Source organism: Macaca nemestrina, chromosome 9 (assembly GCF_043159975.1).
Source record: "Macaca nemestrina isolate mMacNem1 chromosome 9, mMacNem.hap1, whole genome shotgun sequence".
Taxonomy (NCBI): domain Eukaryota; kingdom Metazoa; phylum Chordata; class Mammalia; order Primates; family Cercopithecidae; genus Macaca; species Macaca nemestrina.
Window position 1 is genome coordinate 110,721,456 of NC_092133.1, and position 24,617 is coordinate 110,746,072.

Genomic DNA, 24,617 nt, shown 5'->3' on the forward strand with positions numbered 1-24,617 from the left:
AGTGTTTCTTCAACTATGGTGAACTGAAACAACAGTGAATAAGGAAAATATGAAAACGAATTTTGGTGTATAGTGGAGAAAATAGGAAGCTAGAGAATATTTAAATTAGAAGAGATTTTATTTTGCAAATTCTAAAGTCCAACTCCCGTTTGTCATGCACAGAATTTGAGAACCAGAAAGACTAAGAGGCCACCCAAGTTTACCCAGCCGGTGAATGAATCTCAGGACTGGAATTCAGGTCTCCTGGGGATCCATCCAGTTCTCCTCCATCACCCCATGGAATGTCCCCATGTTTTGTCAAAATACACAAGAAAACCTGGGATCACTTCCATAGCATGACAAGGGCAAAGTGAAAGCACCAAAATTCACTTGCTTTTGAAAGTATGACCTTAATTCCTGTCATTTTTTTTCTCAATAAATCTTAATCTGAACTGAAACATTTTATCTGTATAAGAAGGAGAAAATATCAGTATCTGCATGAAATCTTGCTGTTTACTTTGGCTTATAAGAATGTAGCCAAAGCGTTTTTTTCCCCAGGGAGGAGTTTGGAGGTCTCCAGCATAATCGTTTCTACACTGTGGCTATAAAATCCTAAAGGGTCCCCAGTAGCATATATGTACATATGTATTTTTTATTTGTGGATGAATGACTCAAATTAGCATAGTCGCTGTCATCTCAGAAGACACCAGAGTAATTTAGAAACTAAGATTATAAACCATACAGCACATGTCGTAATCTCTACCTGGAACTGACGAGGCGAATTGCTACATGTTACTAACTTTTGAACCGGAATCAAATAGATAAGCATTTGCAGTGCTCACGGTGAAGGGTGAGCCGTGTCCAAGAAGGTTTGAGAGGTATTTCAAATAAGTCAGACCTCTGCAGACCAGGTTTCCTGTGCCCATCTAAGAATTCTTCTGCATCTGCAATGCCATGGATCCATGGATAGTTGATATGTGCATGAGGAGGAAAGGATTGATTTGTTTTCTCAACAGGCTGCCAGATGCACTCTGTTGGTATTCAGCCTCCTGACCTGAATCACTAAAACAAGAGACCTACTAGTTAACTTTAATCTCTATTGATGTCTAATGAGTCGCCTCTAGTTGCCTGGCACTTTGGGAGAATGTTCAGTTAAGACCAATGTCAACAAAGCACCTTATTTAGAATTGAATCCTTGCACGCCATTGCCAGGGCCCCATCACTTCTGCCTTCAAGCCACTGTGAGAAAATGGTGCAGGAAAAGAGTTGTTGAACTGAACACCCCCAGATTTGATCCTGAAATTCAAAAGGGTAAAGACTTCTCTGATTCACAAGAGTCTCAAGTGTAGCTATTTGAAGATCATAGCAGCAGGTGGTATTGAGGGACTGAGTTGATGTGCTCATGTTGGTAGAGAAGGCAGTTTTGGGGTTTGTTGTTGTTGTTGTTGTTGTTTGTTTGTTTTTTGAGGTGGAGTCTGGCTGGCTCTGTCACCCAGGCTGGAGTGCAGTGGTGTGATCTCGGCTCACTGCAACCTCTGCCTCCTGGGTTCAAACGATTCTCCTGTCTTAGCCTCCCAGGTAGCTGGGATTACAGGCGCCCACCACCACGCCCAGCTAATTTTTCTATTTTTTGTAGAGACGGGGGTTTCCCTATGTTGGCCAGGCTGGTCTCGAACTCCTGACCTCAGGTGATCCGCCCACCTCAGCCTCCCAAAGTGCTGGGATCACAGGCATGAGTCACCGTGTGCACCCAGCCGAGAAGGACAGTTTTTGAATTGTGTAGTGAATACCACCCTATGCTGGTTACCATGAATTGAAATTGGAGTCATTCATACAGGCATAAGGTCAACCTGCACTATATGCATGGATGCTCTTGACCAATTTCAATGACAAATCACTATAATTTGTAAAGTCTTGGTGGTACTGAACAGTCATTAAAATTACACATTATAAATATATGCATTACACACACACACACACACACACACATCTATTAACATGCAATTTTAGAATGGCGTACTATACTGTGCCTGATACTTCGGGGAAGGTTAGGATGTCAGCATTGATATTAGGTGACTTCCGGCATCATGGCCTGTAATCACAGTTTATCGTGCCCTCACTAACAGCCACACTTTACCGGCCCACCTGTGTCAACACCACTCAGAATGAGTCACTCACCCTTGGTACATGTACGAATTACCTTTCACATTTCGTTTGTCAAAGAGGCATAGGTCACATCTGGCAGAGTTACTGAGTCACTGGTGTAGGAATCTGAAACCCAAACTGCCTCCACTGAAGTCTCTCCCTCATCATTATAAATGTTCTATTTCACCAATAAAGGGCTGTCAGCCTCAAGATTTAAAGATTTAAGCTTGACGGGGCTATAATTATTTCTCTAGGGCTCTGTCGAGATTTCTGCAGCTTACTCATTCATTGTTCCCACATGATTTTATATTTGTCATTTTTTTCCCTGCAACAGCAGAAGTCTTTAAATTGCTCCATACAAATGGAAAGCTAAGGTTAACACAATAAATCTGAACTTGACTTTCCATACCCATTTTACTAATAGGAAAAAGCTGACTAATGCATGATTAGAATAGTGGTTATAATGGTGGGCTTTTATTAGAAAGATGTTCTGTCTTTACCCAGGTTATTTCTTGGGGAAGTTGTTTAAGTGGGATTTTCACTTTACTCCTTTTTCTCTTCTACTCATAGGTCCTGAATGTTCCCAGAACTACACAACATCTAGTGGAGTGATAAAGTCCCCCGGATTCCCTGAAAAATATCCCAACAGCCTTGAATGCACTTATATTGTCTTTGCACCAAAGATGTCAGAGATTATCCTGGAATTTGAAAGCTTTGACCTGGAGCCTGACTCAAATCCTCCAGGGGGGATGTTCTGTCGCTACGACCGGCTGGAAATCTGGGATGGATTCCCTGACGGTAAGAATGACAAGAAGCACCCCAAAAAGGGAAGGTTCTGGAGGAAGGGCACCAGGATTCTTTTACTAGAGTCATGATACATGCATCATTTTAAAAAAATGCTCAAAAGGACACTGGAAAACAAAGCAAAACTCTCTTTATGCAGAGCAGTGATGAAATGTTTGAGCTCAAGAAGACCTTAGTAATTATCTAGTCCAATTCCTTCAGTTTATAGATAAGGAAGCTGAGGCCATGAAAGATTACGAAAAGTTCTTGTAGCTATTTTTGTGATATAATTGAGGTGAACACATAGTTTTTCTCACTGAAGTATTTTGCTCATCCACTGACCTGGCTACTCATCATTAATTCACAGATTGTCAGAGGATGGGCTCTTAGTAATTCCATTATATCAAACCACTCATTTTAGAAATGCAGAGACTCAGGACCTGAGAGGTTGAGTACTTAATAAAATTTTAAGGCTAAAATATGCATCTGTTATGCTACAGAATAAAAATTTGGAAAAGGAACGAGAATGTTTGGGCATTCCAAATTTAGACAGTTTCCCTGTACATTCTCTACAGATTTTTCATCTTTGGGAATTTGAATCACCTCATTACATCATTTATCGTCATTGACCTATCATCTAAATGCATTCATATACCTAAAAAGTATTTCTTGAGCATCTGTCATGTACCAGGCACCATCCAACCCCTGTGTAAGCAAAACAATGAAAGGTGCTGCCTTCTGGAGTTTCTCTTCTGCCAGGGAGAATGAGACAATAAACAATGCACATTAAAAATAAATGAATTATGTGTGTGAAATGTTAGAAGGTGAGAAGTGCTGTAAACAAATCTCCCCAAATGCAAGCAAGAAAAAGTAAAGCAGAGTCAAGGGATGAGAAGTTAGGAGGGGGAAGGTATAGGGTGAAATTTTAAATAGGGTGGTGAGGTTAGACCTATTTATTTATTTATTTATTTATTTATTTATTTTTGAGACAGAGTTTCGCTCTTGTCACCCAGGCTGGAGTGCAGTGGAGCGGTCTCGGCTCCCTGCAACCTCTGCCTGCTGGGTTCAAGCGATTCTCCTGCCTCAGCCTCCTGCGTAGCTGGGATTACAGGTGCCCACCACTACACCCAGCTAATTTTTTGCATTTTTGGTAGAGACGAGTTTTCACCATATTGGCCAGTCTGGTCTCAAACTCCTGACCTCAGATGATCCGCCCGCCTCGACCTCCCAAAGTGCTGGGATTACAGGCGTGAGCCTCCGTACCCGGCCGAGGTTAGACCTTATTAAAGAAAACAACATTTGAGTGAAGATTTGAAGGAGGTGGAGGAAATAGCCAAGTGGACATCTAAATGAAAGTTTTCCATTCCACTCTTGTGAATTAGAAGGTGAATGGCAAAAATACACAGCGAAATTCTGAACAGTGAGGGATAATATCCAATAATTTTTACTGCTGCATTGCTTGTCTTGTGTTTAGTCTGGTTTAATATTAAGATTTCTCTAGAGAACACACATTACACAGATCAGAGAGGATGGCTTGGAAGTCTTCACCATCATGGAGTTAGGAGATGTATAACTATCTGTAAAACAGAGTCAGATACTATTCTCAAAAGAGTATTTAAATACATTGTACATAAAGAATAAAGTAAAATGTAGACCGGGTGCTGTGGCTCATACCTATAGTCCCAACACTTTGGGATGCCAAGGTGGGTGGATCACCTGAGGTCATGAGTTCGAGACCTGCCTGGTCAACATAGTGAAACCCCATCTCTATGAAAAATACAAAAATTAGCCGGGCGCGGTGGTGCATGCCTGTAATTCAGCTACTCAGGAGGCTGAGGCAGGAGAATCACTTGAACCTGGGAGGCAGAGGTTGCAGTGAGCCGAGATCATGGCCACTGCACTCCAACCTGGGGAACAGAGCGAGAATCTGTTTTTAAAAAAAGAGTAAGTAAAATGTAAAGGAGATTGCCTTAGTCTTTGAAATGACATTATTATTAGTGTGATTCAATTTAGCTATGTTCCTCAATAGTAAACAGCATTAGAGAAAAACCAGGTTTAGAGAATCCTTATATTGCCATTGGAATAAACGGGTGAGTTAACATTAGTTTAATATCTTCTTTGCTCTTTTACCATATAAACAGGGTTATGATAATCTTATCAAAACTCTTTTATTAAATAATGAGATTTGCCCAAACAGAGTTCTGATTGATTTCCAAGTATTCAATCTGATAATTAGGAAAACAGTATTATAATAATATTGTAACAATAGTTGGAACATTTTACAATGGATTTATTTGTTCACAACCCAAATTTGCAGCTTTCCTTTCTAGAACTTTCATTTAAATTGACATCTGAAGAGGAGGTCCAATCAACCAACTTATTTAGAAGACTTTCAGAAAGAAGGCACATTGTTATTAGTGTCAAGGGTTTTTCAAAGTAGTAATTTTCTGGCTCTAGAAAATCACTGAGTTGAATCGAGGAACAATTAACAATAAGAGTTATCAGCCTTGCAATTTACACATGTTTTAAACTATGGTGCCTTTCACTTGTTCCCAGAGAAAACTGGCTTTGGAATATGAAGAATGCATTTGTATATTTGTTAACATTTACCTGGCCTCATTCAGCCTGTACCTGCATAATGGTTTTCTTTTTTAGGCAAAACAAAACTGCATCCTCCTGGATTTTTTTTTTTTTTGGTCAGTGACACTAAAAACATTTTTGTCATAGTAGTTCAACACACATAGTTCCTCTGCCAACAAAATTGCTTTTAGTCTTTGATATCCTTTCCAAAAACAACAACCAGAAGGTGCAGAAGGCGTTTAACCATCAAGTGATTTTACGTTGCATTTTATCATAAACATTGAATTAAATGACTAGGTAATTGAAAGCTATCCATTGATTCAAATTGACTTTGAGGAAAAGCAGTTTACTCCAGAACTCAAAATTCAAGGCATGCGTGTTGTGAATCCCGCATCTCCGTCTACCACTCTGTTTGAAGCTGCATGGATTCACAAATGGCAACTTTGAAAAAAATTGGTGGAGGTTTACATATGGGCGAAGGCCAAGAGCACAGCATCATTGCCCAGGTAGATGCTGGAAGTGTTGGTGCTGGATGATGGGGCTGGAAGTGAATGCTTAGCTCACATCGCATCGGTGCTGATGACGTCAGCCTTCTGCCTCAGCTGGCAAAAGGGGCTGGAACTGCAATTGTTACCTGTGTTCCAAAAATTATCAATCATTTCAGGAATACATTTCATAATAGCTAGATTGAGTTCTGCTTGCTTTTATTTACTTCTACATTTAATTAACCTTCTAAAGACTAATTTAGAAGAGAGAGAGATAAATATGCCAATTTTTTTCTGGGGAAAAGCTACAAAATGTATTTTTGGTATTCCAGATATTCCACACCAAAAAGTCTATTAATTTCAGAAAAGTATAGACGACCTATCTTGTACCTTTGAAACGAATCCCTTTTTTGTTTATTATTCAAAATACTTCATTTTAAAAGGATACCTTTAAGCCAGGTGTGGTAGCTCACACCTGTAATTCCATCACTTTGGGAGGCCTAGGTGGGAGGACTGCTTGAGGCCAGGAGTTCAAGACCATCCTGGGCAACATCGAGAGATAAGACCCCGTCTCTACAAAAAAAAAAGTTTAAAAATTAGCTGGACACAGTGGTGTGAGCCTGCAGTCCCAGCCCCTCGGGAGACTGAAGTGGGAGGATCACTTGAGCCCAGGAGTTCCAGGTTACAGTGAGCTATGATTGTGCCACTGCACTGCAGCCTGGGCAACAGAGTGAGACAGCCATCTCTAAAAAAGAAAAAAACAAATTTTAAAATACCTCTTTGTAGTAGATCAGCACTTTTATTTTTTCACATAAAAACGTGGCAGAAAGCCAAATCATCTGATTCTGAGATAAGGTTATAATTATTGGAAAGATTAATGGGAAAATGCAAAAGATGTGGGATCACCATTGCCCGTTGTAGGCATATATTTAAACAGCACAAATACTATATTCCTTTCACATCTGAGAAGATATGATCATTCTAGCTCTCCTCTTCCTGAAGCTTGGCACATGTTGCTTGCTAAAATTCTGCAATAATTCAATTTTTGAATTATACTTCGGCTTTTGTGACCGTTTTCATTCATCTCCTCGGCCCTTGGGTTCACAATAACAGAAATAGGAAATCCGATAGCTATGTTCATGTAAATACACAAATGAGCACACACACGAGACGGATAAGAGTATTTCATCCACTCTCGCTCAGATCAATATTGCATTAGCTTGCTAGGCTAAGGTCTCGCTGTTGTTCAGGAAAATTCAATACTTCTTTGTATTATAGTCGAAAAAGCCTTTCACTGTCGTATCTTGAGGGCTCCTAAAGAGAGTGGCACGCTGTTGTCCGGGGGCAATGTTCTAGGGACAGAAGGCAGATTTACCCAGCATGTCTTAAACATTATAAACCAGTGAGTCATGGAGACTCTCTAAATTGCAAGTCTGTATCAGACAAGTTCTCTTCTGTTTTCTCTTTCAAAGAGATTCCCCTTCCGCCCTCCCCAAAGGAATTGGGTGATAGTGGCGGGGAGGATCAGCCGCCTGGGCTTCCACAGGGCGATCACAGCTTTGCTTGCGAGCTTGTATTCCGGGGGAGGTCAGCGGCTGTGGCGATCAGAGAACGACCCCAAGGATTAGGGCTGTAAACGTTTGCCCACAGACTAAAGAAAAAACATCATGAAGCCACACTAATGGAATTTAAATGAGGGAAAAAGTAGTGAGGAAGTCTGAATGGACTCTAAGCCTTCTTTTTAATATTGCAGATCAGAAATGAGATTCTTTTTTAGGAAAGTAAAGACTTAAGTGTATGCTTCTAGCAAGGTATTTTCATGTGTATGTTATGGACAACTTTGTGCTCCAGAGATAAGAAAAAAAAAAGTGTTACATTACTACTAGGGCCACATCCAGAATGAAGAAAATCTATTAAATAGCAAAGAACCACTACCTGTAGAAGAATTAGAAGCCAGGATTAAAGCTGAAGAGAGACAAAAAACAGCAAGAGTTTCATCTTCTGAGACGCTTTCTTCTGCCAACAGAGAAGTCTAATATAACAAAATTTGCTCCCATAATGCAAAGCTATTGTCCGTGTCAGCGTGATGCCCTGTAGATAATCCGTATCAATCCTCCCCACTGGGTCATCCTCCTCGTTTTCTTCATGATAAAGCAGTCTACGCACACAAACTGTGTGGTGCCTGGAGGGAGAGTGAGGGGTTGCGATAGAGAGAAAACTCTGAATTCACTCAACTGCATTATTTTCAACACATTGAGAGAAATTAGCAGGTATTGTTCAAAGCAGCCCATTTTTGCGCTAACTCAAATAGGTGAACCATTTTGGTTTACTTTAGTTATTTTATTTTGTTTGGGTTTGGTTTTTTTGTTTTTTGTTTTTTGTTTTTTTTTTTTTAAGAGAATTGGCCAAGAGCTGAAAACCTGTCAGCCGAGGATCTGTGCAATCCACAAAACAGGGGCTCGGATTTGCTGCCTACTAGGAACGCAGCTGGTACTCGGGGCTTCAGGGAGACCAGTTCTTGTGAGGTTCACTTTGGCAACCACATCTGAAGTCTCTCCTGGCCTTCATCCGCCGCGTCCTGCATCCATACTGTACACACTGGCCTTGAAACACCACGTCCCTGTTGAAGGCCCCTCCCTCCAGGGACATGTCCACCTAATGTGCTTCTTTAAACAAAGCAATCATTCTTAGTTGAAACGCACAGAACCATGGATTTCTTGGAGGGGAAAACAGTCCACACCATATTGTCCTTCTAAACCCAAACCATCTGGTATGTTTTTACCATATGTGCAATGAAAAAACCTAGAGGGAAAAAAGGACTTTTTTGTATGTGGCTTGTCGATGATCAGGACAGGGAAGTGGAAAGATTTGCCATCCAGAGGAGTTCTACACTCTTCCCAAGGCAATTTCCAGTTTACTCATTGCCAAGGTTTGCTTAAAGCACTTCAACAAAGGTGTGGCCAGTTTAAGTCAAACAGCAAATTGCTGTATTGATTTTTGTGTTTTTTTGAGACAGAGTCTCACTCCGTCATCCAGACTGGAGTGCAGTGGTGTGATCCTGGCTCACTGCGACTTCCACCCCCTGGGTCTTGCCTCAGACTCCCCAGTAGCTGGAATTAACAGGCACTGCCCACCACACCTGGCTAATCTTTGTAGTTTTAGTATAAACGAAGTTTCACCGCGTTGGCCAGGCTGGTCTCGAACTCCTGACCTCAAGTGATCCGCCCACCTCAGCTTCCCAAAGTGCTGGGATCACAGGAGTGAGCCACTGCACCCAGCCATCAAACAATTTGACTTTAACATAAATTAGTGGGTGTTCCCAATCATTCGCCTCCTCAAGTCCCCTTTATTTCCTGGTGTGCACAATCAAATGGATGCTTTTGGTGATGTCTTGGCCCCTGGAAACAAGTCACCTCTCAGTTCGGAGAGAAAAAACTAGGACAGAAGTCAGACAGATGCATTTTTATTTCATTTAGATTATAGGTTGCCATTATTTATAAATTATTGGTATATGTAGTCTCCAACTTTTTACATAGTTACAATGATTTGTCTTCACATAAAGCCCTGAGTAGGACATAATCCATTGTCCTTTGTCCAAGCTTGGGATGTTTATCATAATAAGAATCTAGGGCAAAAAGATAGCATGAGGAAGCCAATCACAGGTCAATTGTGGATCAGACCCCTGGGACTGATCAGACCACAGGGTTCCCTGGACATCAGCATCCCCAGAATCTCCCCTAGGGCAAGAGAGGCGAGGATAGGTAACTCAGAAACCTCAGTGACCACAGCTTAGCAGGAATCTGTTGGCGCTGGGCTGTGTATACAGTTTTGCCCTGCCAATGGGTACCAAGGTGCCACTTCAATAGCCTAAATCTCATTCTTTGCAGTTGAAGCAAGCATTTCGATTCTGTTCCTGAAAACAGTTCTGCTCACTGGGGAATGCGGTGATGCCTGTTACTGCCCTTCTGAGTACACTTTAAAATCTTCTCCGCAAACCCAATCCAGTATGTTCACTGCAAACCAATTAACTTAGGGAAGCCTTGCTTTGGGTTAGAAAACACTCTGGGTTCTGCTGGGACCCATGTTTGTAAATGGTGGTTCTTGCATCTGCTGCAGGAGAAAAGACATTCTGACATTGTCTGTATTCCTCCCGTTCCAGTTGGCCCTCACATTGGGCGTTACTGTGGACAGAAAACACCAGGTCGAATCCGATCCTCATCGGGCATTCTCTCCATGGTTTTTTACACCGACAGCGCAATAGCAAAAGAAGGTTTCTCAGCAAACTACAGTGTCTTGCAGAGCAGTGTCTCAGAAGGTCAGTGTTTATTCATTTTGCAAAGCCCTGTGGTAAATACTCAATGTCATTCCTGCTCACACACCTGCAGCCACAAGAAGCACTAAAGTAATGTGTTGTGAACGTGGGTGCCAGGTATCTGTTTTTCTCTTTTAAATTTTTTTTTTCTTTTTTAATATCAATAGGAAGAACTATTTGCTGTGCTTTCTTCATAAAATTGTGGGTGAGAAGCCTGCTTGGGAGCCTCTGAAATTATGCGAGAAAGTGGGAAATGGCAAAATAGTGCCTTGAAACAATGAAATGTGACTAGAGCATCTACCTGGCACCCTCCAATGCATACAAGGCTGAGCATCATAAGAGGACAGGCATCTATCCCAGACGATAAAACAAATCTGCGGTAGTTCACCGACAGAGCAGTCACAAAGTGTGGATAATGCAGTGGTTTGGTTGTGGAAGATGCTGGAGGAAGCCATTATGTTTTTTGTATTCTATTAAAATACTCAACTCAGCTAGCTCAACCCTTCCTCAAAGTTTTTGTGGTCTCTAGGTCTTTTAAAGGCCCAAGAAAAAATCTGAAAGAACAAAGAATAAGGCCAGGACTTGTGGCTCATTCCTGTAATCCCAGTGCTTTGGAAGGGCGAGGCAGGAGGACTGCTTGAGGCCAGGAGTTGGAGATCAGCTTTGGCAATATAATGCAAACTTGACTGTACTAAAGATTGAAAAGTTAGCTGGGCATGGTGGATCATGTCTGTAGTCCCAGCTACTTGGGAGAATGCGGGAAGATTGCTTGAGCCCCGAAGTTTAAGACTGCAGTGAGCTATAATCATGCCACTGCACTCCAGCCTGGTTGACAGAGTGAGACCCAGTCTCAAGAACAACAACAAAAAAGAACAAAGAATAAATTGTTTGTGCAATTATCAGCTCTAGCTCCCAGCCTGTAAAGTAACATAGGGAGAGGACAAGGGGTGTTTGGAGAGGTATCCTACAGATATGCTCATATCTTCTACAGCAGATCTCACTGGAAAATAAAGAGGCCAGTGAAATTTCAAAACCTTATTTGTATTTTATTTATTGGATTAATTGATTTATGTATTTTTGTGCCTGTAAATAATTGTTATATTACAAATAACAAAGCTAAGCTTAAAAATACGAAACCATTGCAAGGAAACCTTGTATGCCCTAAAACCTTATCTGTTATTGATAGAAAATTCAGAAAATGGGGAATTTTGATTAGCTGAGATTTTCTGGATGGTTGAGGATCTTCCCTTTAATCTCTAAAGCTTTTTTCACTTGTGTACTTTGGATTAACATTTTCCTAAAACTGAATGCTCATTTTCCCAGTATCATCAAACTGAGGATGTTAGGCCTCAGAGAATATAGATTTTGATGTTTCATGGTCACTGTTGTGAGCATTTTGATTTTGTGCTCTAAAACTGTGGTGCTTTGGGGCCATGTGACAGTGCAGTTTACCCCCAATGCATAATTGTGTGTTTTAATAAGCTAATTATGTTAATAGTCATGATCAGGCCAGAGGCGGGGCATAAGAACAAAGGAAGTCAGGAAGAGGTGGTCTGGGTGCCAATAGTAGAATCTGAAAGACAGGAAGTTAGATCTACCATCCTTTGAGTATGAATTGTAACTAGACATAGAGTCTTTTTTCAGTTCTCTTTGATATTAAAAGAAATAATTTAATACAAAAATTTTATTTTAAATACAACTTTTTGTGGGTACCCATATGACAGGTAGAGCCATAGATATAAACACACACACTCAACTGTGAACATAAATCAGAATTTTCATCATTTCCTGGTACATTTCAAACAGTCTTTTTGTCAACCTAAGTCCACTTGGCAAAATTATTAATCACTGTATGATCTTGATAACCTTATTTTTAAATATTGCCATGAAAATCCAAGTATCAGTGCTATATTCCAGTAAGTCCCTTACTACCATCTTTTTAAAGAATTTTGAATGAATGAACTCTTTGGTTTGTCAAGTTAAAAAAGAAAAATGCATCTTTTTCTTTTTTAAATTTCATTAAATCCCCTATGTTTTGATGACTTTGGGCCCTGTTTTTCCCTTCAGATTTCAAATGTATGGAAGCTGTGGGCATGGAATCAGGAGAAATTCATTCTGACCAGATCACAGCTTCTTCTCAGTACAGCACCAACTGGTCTGCAGAGCGCTCCCGCCTGAACTATCCTGAGAATGGGTGGACTCCCGGAGAAGATTCCTACCGAGAGTGGATACAGGTATGCAGCATAAGATCAAGCCTATCTAGGATTGAATAAGTTTTTGACTGTCTAGAGAAGTTGTTGAAAGAAAGTGGTACTGTGCCAAATGGCCTCCAATGAAAAGATAGGTTAATGGCCATCAGGTATAAATCACTGCAAAATGAGCGCATCACTACACGATCAGAGAAAAGCAGGCCCAGATGACATATCTTCTCAGATACTCACATACTACTCTTCCGAGAATGTGAGTACAGGTGTCTCACTTTGATAACAGCTCCAAGATCTGATTTTTCCCAACTACACACTGTCTGTTAATGGGCTTCCTATTTTGACATGTTTTTATTTCCTGGATGAAATATATGAATCCTGTTTATAGACGTGTATGAAATAATTGTTTCCAAGTATAGATTTCTGTTTGTTCAGGGTAGGAGAAGGGAAGGAAAGGTTGGAGTGTGTTTTTCCACGTAGGTCTATATAGCACACATCCAAGAAGGGGTTCGGTTGAAGGCACTCTCCGTTGATGAGATATCTATGTTTAGGCGTGAAATGTACATACCTGTGTCCTCATTAGTGATGCTGCCTCTACTTTCCTCGCTTTGTTCTGACACTTCCCGCCGTCACTTACATATCCCCACAGATACCTTGTCTGCCCCACATCCCCACCACTGACCCCTTTTTCCAGCCATCTACCCAGCCGTCTACCCCCTCTCATCCCTGGCACCACTCCTAATGCCCACTTGCCCAACCTTGATATCTGGGTATTCCCACCCAAAGGCCTGATGCTGACAGTCCTGAATTTTTCACTCACTGTTAAATGAAACATCCATAGCTGGATCTGTGGGTTAAACTGTGGGCAAATTATACAAAAGATTATTTGCTGAAGGATCCAGGCTTCCTTTTCAGGAGAATAGTCAGAGCCTGTCTTACTTTTATTGCTAGATATAAAATGACTAATTCCCAGAGAGAGTTTCCAAGCAAGGGGAAAAAAAAAAAAAAAAAAAAAAAAACACAAGATGATTAATCCTCTACTTTCCACATCTATTGCTGCTTCAGTCTTTTAAGCACAAATACCAGATTTTGTTTTACTTTGGAAAGGTCAATATTAGTTTAACATACACTTAAAGTGAAATGGCCTATTACAGGAGACTGAACTCACGCTAACCTCCAACACTGAGAAACATGTCGAGGGTGAGAAAAGATGAGACGTCTACCTTGGGATTGCTGAATCCATCTCCAGATTAAGTCAGAAACGAAATGAATTTGCCTGTGTCAAAATAGCTCTTGGTAACTTGTTTTCCCACATCCCCAAACCAACAAGCAGTTCAGTATGATTGACAGATGTGCCTCTCCGGGGAAGCTCACATTTTGCAGCACTAAGCATGTTTGTATGATAATGAAACAGGAAAGGTCTCCTTGTCTCCCTCACAAGACGTGCGATAGGGGTGTGGCTCGCTTCTTCAGTGCTCCTCTGCTGAAACCTCTAGGGGAGCATACAGATGGGCAGGCTGTGGGGCTTCGACCCCACGGCAGTGTCTAAGGCTGAATGTTTACAAGCCGCAGCCCCAGTGGGCGCGTGTTACAGGTGCTCTTCTGGTTTGCCGTCTATAGGCGGCTTGTGTTCACCAGCTCAATTAGACCCCCTTCCTTATCACAAAGACAGAGGGATTTCTGTATCCCAGGGTTTCTTGCCTTGGTGTACAGGAAGATTCGGATCACACGTGATCTTGGATAATGAGTGCAAGGTTTTATTGTTGGGGGGGCCGGAAGGGAGATGGTTTTCTCCTGGACTCTTCTCCAACAGCTCCGCGCAAACTCCACGTCGTTCTGCCGGTGCCTGTTGGTGTGCTCTTCCACGGGTGGGCTCTCGACCACCAGCCACTTGTGCCTTCTTCCCCCATTGTGTTCCTCACGATGTCCAGCCGCTTGTGTATCTGCCCGCTAGGGTCTCGGGTTATTAAAGGCCCAGGATGGGGGCGTGGTGGGCCCGGGTGGTCTTGGAAAATGCAGCATTTGGGAGGGAAAGTGGGAGTACCTGTCCTCACTTTGGTCCGTGGGGGCGGAGCGCTAGCCAAGGACTCTCCTTTCTCTACCCTGCACTTCCCTTCCCCCTTCCCTATCATTTAAAGGGACCATGCTCCTCCCTTCCCAGCACTCCTGTATCAGTAACGTAGTCCCATTCTTGGTACTGTGGGAAGCTCTCATTAAGGTAGAAATGGTGGTCTTCCAGGAGCTCTGAAACTGCAACTGTAGCAATTCTTCTGTGCAAGGCAATTCTCTTGTCAGTGAAAACACTGAGACTACATGGCCTCTCACAAAGCATTTGTCAACAGAAGAGATTTACATCATTCTTTGGAGTTAGACACAATCTGAGATTGCCCCAGAAGAAAAAAAAATCTCAAATCATCCATCTCTTTTTGCCAAGGAGAAAACATGATCAGGAGAAGCAAGGTACCTCAAACTCCCAAAACTAGATGGTTTTCTTCTTGCTCATGCCATGTCCTATGGCTGGGCCAGATGGGGTCTGCTCCATATCTTCTCACACCAGGACCCAGACCTAGGGAACAGCGTCCTCTGAAATGTTGCCTGCCCCAAGGCAGAGTGTATTAGTCTGTTCTCACACCACTATAAAGAACTACCCAAGACTGGGTTAATTTATAAAGGAAAGAGGTTTAATTAATTCAGTTCTGCATGGCTGGGGAGGAAACTTAGAATCATGGCAGAAGGGGAAGCAGGAAACTTAAAATCATGGCAGAAGGGGAAGCAGGCATGTTTTACATGGCGGCAGGTGAAAGACGCAAGGGAAGGAGGAACTTCCAAACACTTATAAAACCATCAGATCTTGTGAGAACTCACCCACTATCATGAGAAGAGCATGGGGAAAACCGCCCCCATGATCAAATCACCTCCCACCAGGTCCCTCCCTCAATGCTGGGGATTACAAATCAAGATGAGATTTGGGTGGGGACACAAAGCCTGACCTTATTACAGAGGGAGAAAGATCACAGCTCATCGTGATGGTTCTCAGGTCTCCCTGCTGGATCACTTCCACCCACCTTCACTGCCAAAGCACATCACAGAGCCACACTTAACTTCTGAGGGGCAACAGGAAGCCATGGCCCCATCTGGCTAGAGGGAGGAGAGCTTAAATGACAATTGTCCTACTCATAGGACATTGATCCTTTATCGAGTGCACAGAATGTGGCCAGATCTATGCTAAGTACTTGACATATTTTTTGTCTGATCCTCACTGCAATCCTGGGAAGGAGGTATAATCATCCCCATTGTAAAAACGAGGATGCTGAAGTTCAGAGAAATGGGTAAACACTCAAGGTCACAGTTAGTGACCTAGTGACCTAGTGACAGGCTTGGAAATAAGGTCTATCAGACTCTAACACCCACTTGTTTATATTACAGCATGCAGGATTTTTACCATTTATTCCCATTCATATACTTTCAAGTGTATTTTATGACATGTCCATCACCTCCCTGCCGAATCACGTTGAGACGGGTTGGGTGCTTCCTGTCTCTAAGCCTAGCATGCAGGGACTTTGCTGCTCCATCTCTCTGAAAGGTGAAAGTCACAAAAGCTTAGCTTCAGGTTCACCTTGAGGTAAAATTACCGTTTTTCCCCTCCCGAGCTCAGCAGGCTCATTTACATGCTCGTTGTGTCTGTGTACAGGGTGGGTGCTGTTATCATCCACCAATCACCTAATTATGAATAATTTCATGTGTTTCCAGCTTTTCTGAAACTCCTTGGAAGTGGTTGGCTTGTTGTTTTCGTTAGATAGATGTTTTGTAAATTAACCAACAAGTACAGCATAATTTAGACTGAGGGCAAGAGGCACATACCTCTAATCACAAGAACCTTAGCACACATACATTTCTATTTATATGCACATAAATATGCAGAAAACGTTTGTTTTCTTTTTCAGATTTTTCACATTTTGCGTGAAATATGCCCCCACAAAACAAGTTGCTGTAGCAACAACAAGTATACAAATACTTTCATGTGTTAAATTAATAAGGCAATATTGGAAGCTGACTTTCCATCAAGACAGGAACAAGCTTTGGTTCCCATTGTTTTCCCTAGGAAATTACTGAGTGGCATTAAGAAAAAAAAAACAATGCATCATTAACTGTCGATATGAACGTCCACATTGGAGCTTCCTGTGAGATCTGTTGTCTGCCAGAAAGCTTAAAAACAAGTCAAGGAGCCTGTTAGTGAGAAGGAGCGTGAAGGAAGTCCCAATGTGAAGGTTTGCACACAGCCATATCCTGCTGAAAAAACCACTTCATATCCTGAGCTGCTAAAATTCCCTCATTGTCAATGGCAGAGTTAATCACACTATGAAATTTGCCTGCCCTGCCTTTTTTTCCAGATTATTCCATTCTGTATTCTGTGTCCCAGAGCTGCTGATCTTATTATTAATTTCACCTTTTTCCTTCCTTTGTTTCTGGTTAATCATTCCAGGATGCAAAATACAGACTGTGTATCAGTGGTGTGATCAAAAGTCTTCCTTTTCAAGCACATCATTAGAACCCAGGCCATTACGCTCATTGAAACTGAGTTTCTTTTCCCATAAAATAAAGATAATGTAGCCTTCACTCCATTCAGGCTCTCTCAGTCTATGATCTATGAGTCTCAGAGAAGTGCAGTTTCAGTTTTTCCTTTTCATTTCTGCAAACTAAGTACACAGTGTACTGCGTCTTCTGGGGAGACGTTCTCAAAGATCCTGAACGTAGCCATTGACACGCAAAGCAGAATTTAATTCGTTAATTATTTCAATGTTTTATTAATGATAGTGTTCACCACGCTGTAAACAGATTTATCCTTCCAGCTTTAATTAAAGCTCTTGGGAGTGCTTTCCTCAAAACAACTGTGACTTTTCTCTGATTAAAATGCCAGGAGACCAAAAAAAAAAAAAAAAAAAAAACAAGAGACGTAATACTTGGGTGGGATATGAACTTTGTTGTTCGAAAAAACAAAAATAGCACCAGGATTACCACACCCGCTAGTGACTTTAGAAATTAAATCACTTGACAAATCAACTTGAGCTGAAACTACTCTTCTCCAAATTTAGGGGCTTTTTCTCTTGTGGAAAAAAATGGTGGTACTAGAGTATGTATGCCTTCACTTATTCCGGAGGAGCAGAGAGCGGTTGACTTCTAAACCACATCCTGTTTGGGTTGGTAAATCAGCCCTCTTATGGATTAATCAGACAGAAGGAAACCTCCAGGAAGATAGTCTGTAGGTGTAAGACCACATCAACAAACCCTTGAGGCAAGAGCCTCTTCTTTCTCCACTCCGTTTTCTAGTGCAGATGTTAATTCTGAGGTATGAGAAGAAGGAAATTTCCAGAAAAGAAGGACTGGAGCCAACCTGCTGAAGAAGCTTATTTTCGTGTTTCCCTTTTGCCTTATATGTATTTCTCAAATAATATTAAAGTCTTCCCCATTTTCTCTCTGAAGGAACTTTGGAAGCAGATACCATTAATGAAAGCCCTTAGTGTGGTAGGGAGATGGGCTGAATGGAATTGAAACACACACAGTCATGTTTAGTCATTTGAGACAATAGTGTCAAAAGAAAGTAAATGCCCTTCCTCTAAGTTCAACATGAGAAACTGGTCCAATCTAAGTAGCCTTTAAGGTTGCTTTAAAGATTTTAAAATTAATTGTGACACATATTCTAACAACAACATCTTATGTTTCCATAGCACTCTTCCCTTACAAAAGCACTTTTGTTTTGAGACAGAGTCTCGCTGTGCTGCCCAGGCTGGAGTGCAGTGGTGCAATCTTGACTCGCTGCAACCTCCGCCTCCTGGGTTCAAGCGATTCTCCTGCCTCAGCCTCCCGAGTAGCTGGGATACAGGCATGCACCACCACACCATGCTGATTTTTGTATTTTTAGTCGAGACGGGGTTTCATCCCATGTTGGCCAGGCTGATCTTGAACTCCTGGCCTCGAGTGATCTGCCTGCCTCGACCTCCCAAAGTGCTGGGATTACAGACATGAGCCACTGCGCCTGGCCAAAAGCACTTTTTATATACGTCCTATTTTAATCTTACTAAGTGAGGTCAGTTGACCAGAGATTTTTACCCCCATCTTCACGTGAGAAAACTGAGGCCCAGTGGGGTTAAATAGTTCACCAAAGTCCTGACTCCAGAGAAAGACATAACTTGTGAGAAATCTCGGTCTTACACAATGGACGTGGATATCCTTCCTCAGACTCAGGAAGCAAGACAGCAGGCACAGAAGAAGTCAGACCGTGGCCAGCACGTGCATTGCCACTTGCCTCTGGATCTGACACCCAGTCAGGGTGCAGCCGAGGCTTGCAAAGCTCTTTGGCCACTCTGATTATGTTTTTCACTGAGTGCTCTTGCGATTGAGGTACACTGGAGAGATACTCTTATGCCAGCTATTCGGAGATACATAACTAATCCTGGCATCAGGCCTGATACGCCACAGACCAGACTGTCAGACACAATCAGGTTTGCCACCCTCAGCCCTGGGGTCCTTCCTTCAGTCCTCCGAGGTTTCCCGTCCATACACTTCACCAACATTCCATCCAGAGCAGTGAGTTGTTGCTTCTGGCAACTTCCAAAGTGGCTCTGTCATGATTCAAAACTTGAATTGCCTGTTACAACTTGCTGAGAATGGGCATGAAAAATAACACAATGGCATAGACGTGATTTCAGGAGCTGAGAAGGGCCTGCCTGGACTTCCTTTAAGACCAAATAGAGTGAAGTAACTTATGAGCCCTTGGAAATATTTCCTCTGAAAAATGGTAGTATGATATATTTTTATCACATTTCAGGTGGGATGAGTGAGTGCTGACATATTCAATTTGAAGAATCTGTTACTTGAAACCCTTGTTTTATCTTTAAAATCTCCTCACGTTGAAAGTAGAAACTGAAGTAATTTACCTTAAAGCTTTAGAATGTCATTTGTTTTAACACGTTTCATATACAATTTTCTTTTCTGCTAAACTTTGTGGACAAATTTTTTATTCTCTGGTATTAATGGGTTGAGTGTGGAACAGATATCACCTTGATTTTTTCACAAAATTGCTGGTTTCTCACAGGTTTTGTTCGTAGTGTTGTATTCAAAATTGGTTCCACCTGCTAAATTGACTGATCCAGAGCGTAGATAGGGCCAGGTTATCCTGATTGTCAACACTCTGTGCCTATAAACCAGATACTTTAGGGGGTGTATTAACTCATTCAGATCATTAGTAAATTGTCAAAATTACATTAAAATGATACTTTATAAATCTGTGAGTAGCGAACTGACAGAAATAGCTCACTGGGTTACCCAAATGTGGAATGATGCATGTAAAATACAGTGTTGGCAAAACTAGGGAAAATACAGCTGTTCAAATAAATGTGGATTCCCCAGGTGTGGTGTGCTGTGTGTGCGTGTGTGTGTGTGTGTGTTTATTGCAACTAATACTAACATGCTGTTTCAACCTAAACATTTATCTGGAAGGAAGACAATTTGTTTTAAAAACAAAATTCCCCAAGGTGAGCTTTTGGTGCTTACCCTGATTCTGCATTGACTTCTACTTCCTCCATAAAATAAATGCTTTACATACTAACCATTAATGAAGCAGAGGTCTGTTACCTATGACTGAGTTTCCACCCAGGAAGTCTGTTCCAAAATCTACAGTGTCCTGAGGAACTTTTCCTAATGTCATCCTGGGACCATGGCTTTTTACATCACAGGAAGTCATTTGAAGGGAATATGTAGGTAGAGATGGATTAAATTCTAAGTGGATTTGTTTGTTTGTTTGTTTGTTTGTTTTTTAAGGAGGGTATGATTTGGGGAAAACAGATGCACACATGAGAGATGATTATTTGCAGATTTTTAACCAATTGTTTTGTTTCATAGAAATTACCAAAAAAAAAAAAAAAGAAATTACCAAGATGATTTTAACCATTTTGGTCAAGTTGACTAATTAATTCGGCTTAAAAAATCAGTCCAATGATTATACTAATTTCTTGTCAACACACCTTAAAGAAAATGTATGATATTTGAAAAAGTCTCTTAGATTTTGATGATGAAGCATCACCGAAAAGACAATTCTTCAAGAACCACCACTGTTCAGGTAGAATTACTCTTACAAATAAATTACCTGTGTAGCAATAACTTTCCATTGTACTTACAGTTTTTGGTTTCTTATTGTTTGATGCAGCGTCTATTTGAAACAAACACTCATAGTTATAGTCTAGAGAAGAATTTTTTTTTCTTTCAAGTATATCTCAACTTTAAGACTAAAAGGGATACAGGCATCCTTTTGTGTAAATCCCTTATTTTGCATAAGTTCAGAGGTTAAGTGATTTGAAAGACCACAGAGGAAGTTAATGACAGAACCTGGACTAGAATCTTAGCATCCCTGCTCCTACTCCATTGTAACAAGATGAAAATGGATTTCAGTCTCTTTTGAGGCTGGTGTCGTGAAGACCAAGTAAGCGTGTTTAAACCTGAGCCTACCCCTACTTGTTTGCTGACTGGCAAATGGTGCCTATGAAATTGAACAATCACTGCAGAAGCTTTAACTTACGTGGTTGGACTACATCTAGAGCAGGGTTTCTTGGTCTGAGCAATACTGACATTTTGATTTGCATAATCTTTTTCTTTTGGAGGGATTGACCTGTGCAAGATAGGATGTTGAACAGTGTCCCAGGCCTCTGCTCACTAGAAGCACATAGCATACATACACACGTAAGTCATAAAACCCAAAAACTGTCTCCAGACATTGCTAGATATCCTATTGAGGGAACAATCACCCCCGCTCGAAAACCACTGGCGTAGTAGATCCTAAAATTCTAATCAAGTCATTTTTTTCATATAGTCATCCTTTTGAAAGAAAAAGTTCATTGCTGTTTGGCTGGCTTTTATCACTTCTAGACTGCTTGTAGATATTATTTGAACAGAACCGTAGCTCTTTCGTTTTCCAAAAATACAGATGTGTTTGTTGACCTTATGCAGGAAAATAGCTTCGTAAACCTTCCTGCTTATTTATCTTAGGCTTCCCTATTTTTAGCTTTTAAACGTGAACTGTTTTTAGCTAAATAAATACAGATGTTATTTTAGAAGGCTGTACCATTGGGTCTCAAAATGCACTAATAAGGACAGGATTAAGAAAAGGAAGCATGGGATAAAATTGTAAATTACCATTGACAAGATTCAGGCAAAATAAGACTGAAATTAGCTCTTTGACACATGAACATTGGATGTCACCGACCTTTGTCTACCTAGTTTTGTTTTTATGTGGTATGTAAATCAGACAGTTCTTGGGTTTTTTGTTTTTTTTTTAACTTCAAATATAATCAAAAGGAAAGAATCGTGGTTGAAAAGGCTGTCTATTGGTTAATAACTTATCTTTTCATGGGAACGATAATATTAAGTTTCCACTTCTGTAACCTAAATAGCAACACATTAAAAGCTATCAATTACCAACCAGTTTCATATCTGTGGACCAATAAGGAGGTAAGGTTGATGGTTTCACATCTGTTTTGGGTGAAAGGCTGTTCCTGTCTGTGGTATTTAAAATTTAAAGAACTTCTGTTATTATACAATTGGGAATCCTTAGGGAGTAAAATGTTAATGAAATCCATAACATGCACAGATTTTATGATAGCAGTTTTAAGAAATTCCTTTGGTGGGATTTGTTGATTTCTGTCCCAGCGGTAATAATTGCACCTTTTACAGAGTGCATTAATGTTCACATTTAGGAGCAATGGCTACATTTATGTCGCGTGTAAGGTAACACACCAACTCCTAAGCTTTAAATAACTTTCATATAGTAATTTGAAAGCACCAGAGCAAAAAAAAAAAATGTGTGTTCTTCAGAATTAGCAAAACCCATACATTAAAACTTTTCTAGCACATCCATAGCCACCTTCTCCAAAGGTGAGAGAGGGCTGAACCCTGGAAATTCCAAATCCCTGGTGTGGATGAGGATTTTATACCCTTGTGTAGTTCTCATTTAATGCACCATTTGAAAGCACCACATCAAAATGGCAATTTTGATCCACGTCAGAACAGCAATTTTGGATGCTAATCTGAAACAAAGACAGACACAAGCATGCATGCACACACACACACACACACACACACACACACAAACCTCCACCCTCCTTCTCCATTCTCCTTCTCCTTCCCTCCCTCCCTCCCTTAGCCATCTAATCTCATTCAATTCAAGATTCAAATAAAGGGAGGAAAGTAGATTAAATTTAAAAATGTTTTATAAATCCCAATAGTAATAAAATGCATTATGCTTTTATATTTCCAACTACTGAACAGAGTGTTTGAGACTAATTGCACATGTTAGGATTGAGGATGATCACATATGCACTTGTGCATGTGACTTGGGCATTTTTTCCCCAGCTCTGTTTACCCCAAGGGGTTAAAATGCATTTATGGCATTATTCTAATTGCCTTCCTTCAGGAGAATGAGATGTCTCAATTCTACCAAAGTTTTATTCTTCCTACAATTCCAATGCTTTAAACTTCTAACTACATATTTTGGATCTAGAAAAATAAACAAATAAGCTCCTTTATTCTTTTAGCAAGCCCGAGAATGCTATAGATGAAATTCTCCAGGGGATGGGTGATTGGACCAGACAGATGCTTGGGTTGTTTCAAGCATTTAAAATTCTGTGATTCTATTAAAAATAAATTTACTCAATCAACTAGTACCCTGAGCTTGTCTAAGATGAAATATAAGTATATGGAGTATAGCTGGAATTTGTCTCAAACACTATTGATAATTATGTGAGGCAGCACATAGCAAATTTTTTTAATTAACAAGATTTTTTTTTTCTTACATCAAATAATTGTTCAGGTTGGCTTCCTCGTGAAGCTCCTCTGGGGATTTCACATACAAACCTCACTTGCGGGGCCTTTTTCCTTGATGCTTTTGTGCTATCTTGTAAGAAAGTGCAGCCCACTGGGGAAGATAAGATGAAGCCCAGACGGTTCATCTTTCATGTCCCTCCAGTCTTTGAAGGAAATATCTGTAAGGCATGGGCTTACCCACCATTACAGACTGTTCACACCTTAAAGTCCTGCCAAAATCTGCTATTTTTTCCTTCCTTAAGAAGACAAATACCATGTTCCATTCTGCGTAGTTTGTAGGCCATAATACTAACCCAGAAAGAAGAAAAGAAAAGGCAGAGCCAGGGATCCAGCTGTATGAAGAAACTCATTATAGTTGTCTTATCCATCTAGCCTTCGTGTGTTTACCTAGGGCTAAAGCTGATGCAGTAGATCCCATCTCAGGATAAAAGACCGAGACCCAGGTAGACCCAAAGGCTAATGGCTACAGGTGCAAGAAATTTCACAGAGCCTTAAGTTTGAGGATCTGGAAATGAAATATCACATTTCCAGTGGGAAATACTCATGATAATGAAAGGAAGTTAGAAAATAATGTGAAATGTGAAATACTAAAGAAACATTTTTTGATATTTCTGGAGGTACACAGAGTTTAGGGGGAGAAGAGAAAATAATTTTCCGGAGTTTTCCACCTTAAAAAATGAGGGTGTAACATGCAGAATTTTACTAGCCTAGTTATTTAACATACCTTTACAAATCAAAACTAATCATTGCCGGCACATACATTATATTGCTTCTTTAGTTTTAATGTAGTTTATAAATATTGTATATATTTATAAGGATGCTATTATGTATTTGGAAAGCTCCAATATATAGATGCAAGAATTCATTTATTTAACAGTCATTTACCATGTAAACAAAAATCAGACATTACTTTTGTTCATTTAACATGCTATTTCCTCTGAAATCAACCACTTATAAATAGATGAATTCATTTACTGAGCATCTTACTGACCTTCATCTGGACAGTCCCGTGTCTTCTGGGGAGGAGTAAAAGGAGGCAGGAAAAGGTGATTTGGGATTCAACCTCTCTATGCTGAAATTCAGCTCCAACTATCAACTTCTGTAATACAGTATTCCAGTTTCCTTAGTGGAAGAATGTTGCTGTTCTTCCAGAAGGGTTTAATACAAACATCTATTTATCTACTTATCTTTCTTTAAAGTGTCTAGATTTAGAATATTTATGTTTCTCATATAAAATTCATCCAAATTAAAATATTT

General features: G+C 40.6%; 1 protein-coding gene across 6 annotated transcripts in view; it reads left to right on the forward strand.

Moving 5' to 3' along the window:
- LOC105479920 (neuropilin 1) overlaps window positions 1-24,617 on the forward strand; it is a 157,545-nt gene that overhangs the window by 67,765 nt on the left and 65,163 nt on the right. For all 6 annotated transcript variants that reach the window (XM_011738246.2, XM_011738248.2, XM_011738247.2 and 3 more), the window contains exons 4-6: window positions 2,695-2,922; window positions 10,132-10,287; window positions 12,352-12,518. In XM_011738246.2, the coding sequence (XP_011736548.2) occupies window positions 2,695-2,922; window positions 10,132-10,287; window positions 12,352-12,518 (551 nt within the window). The remainder of the gene's footprint in view (window positions 1-2,694; window positions 2,923-10,131; window positions 10,288-12,351; window positions 12,519-24,617) is intronic.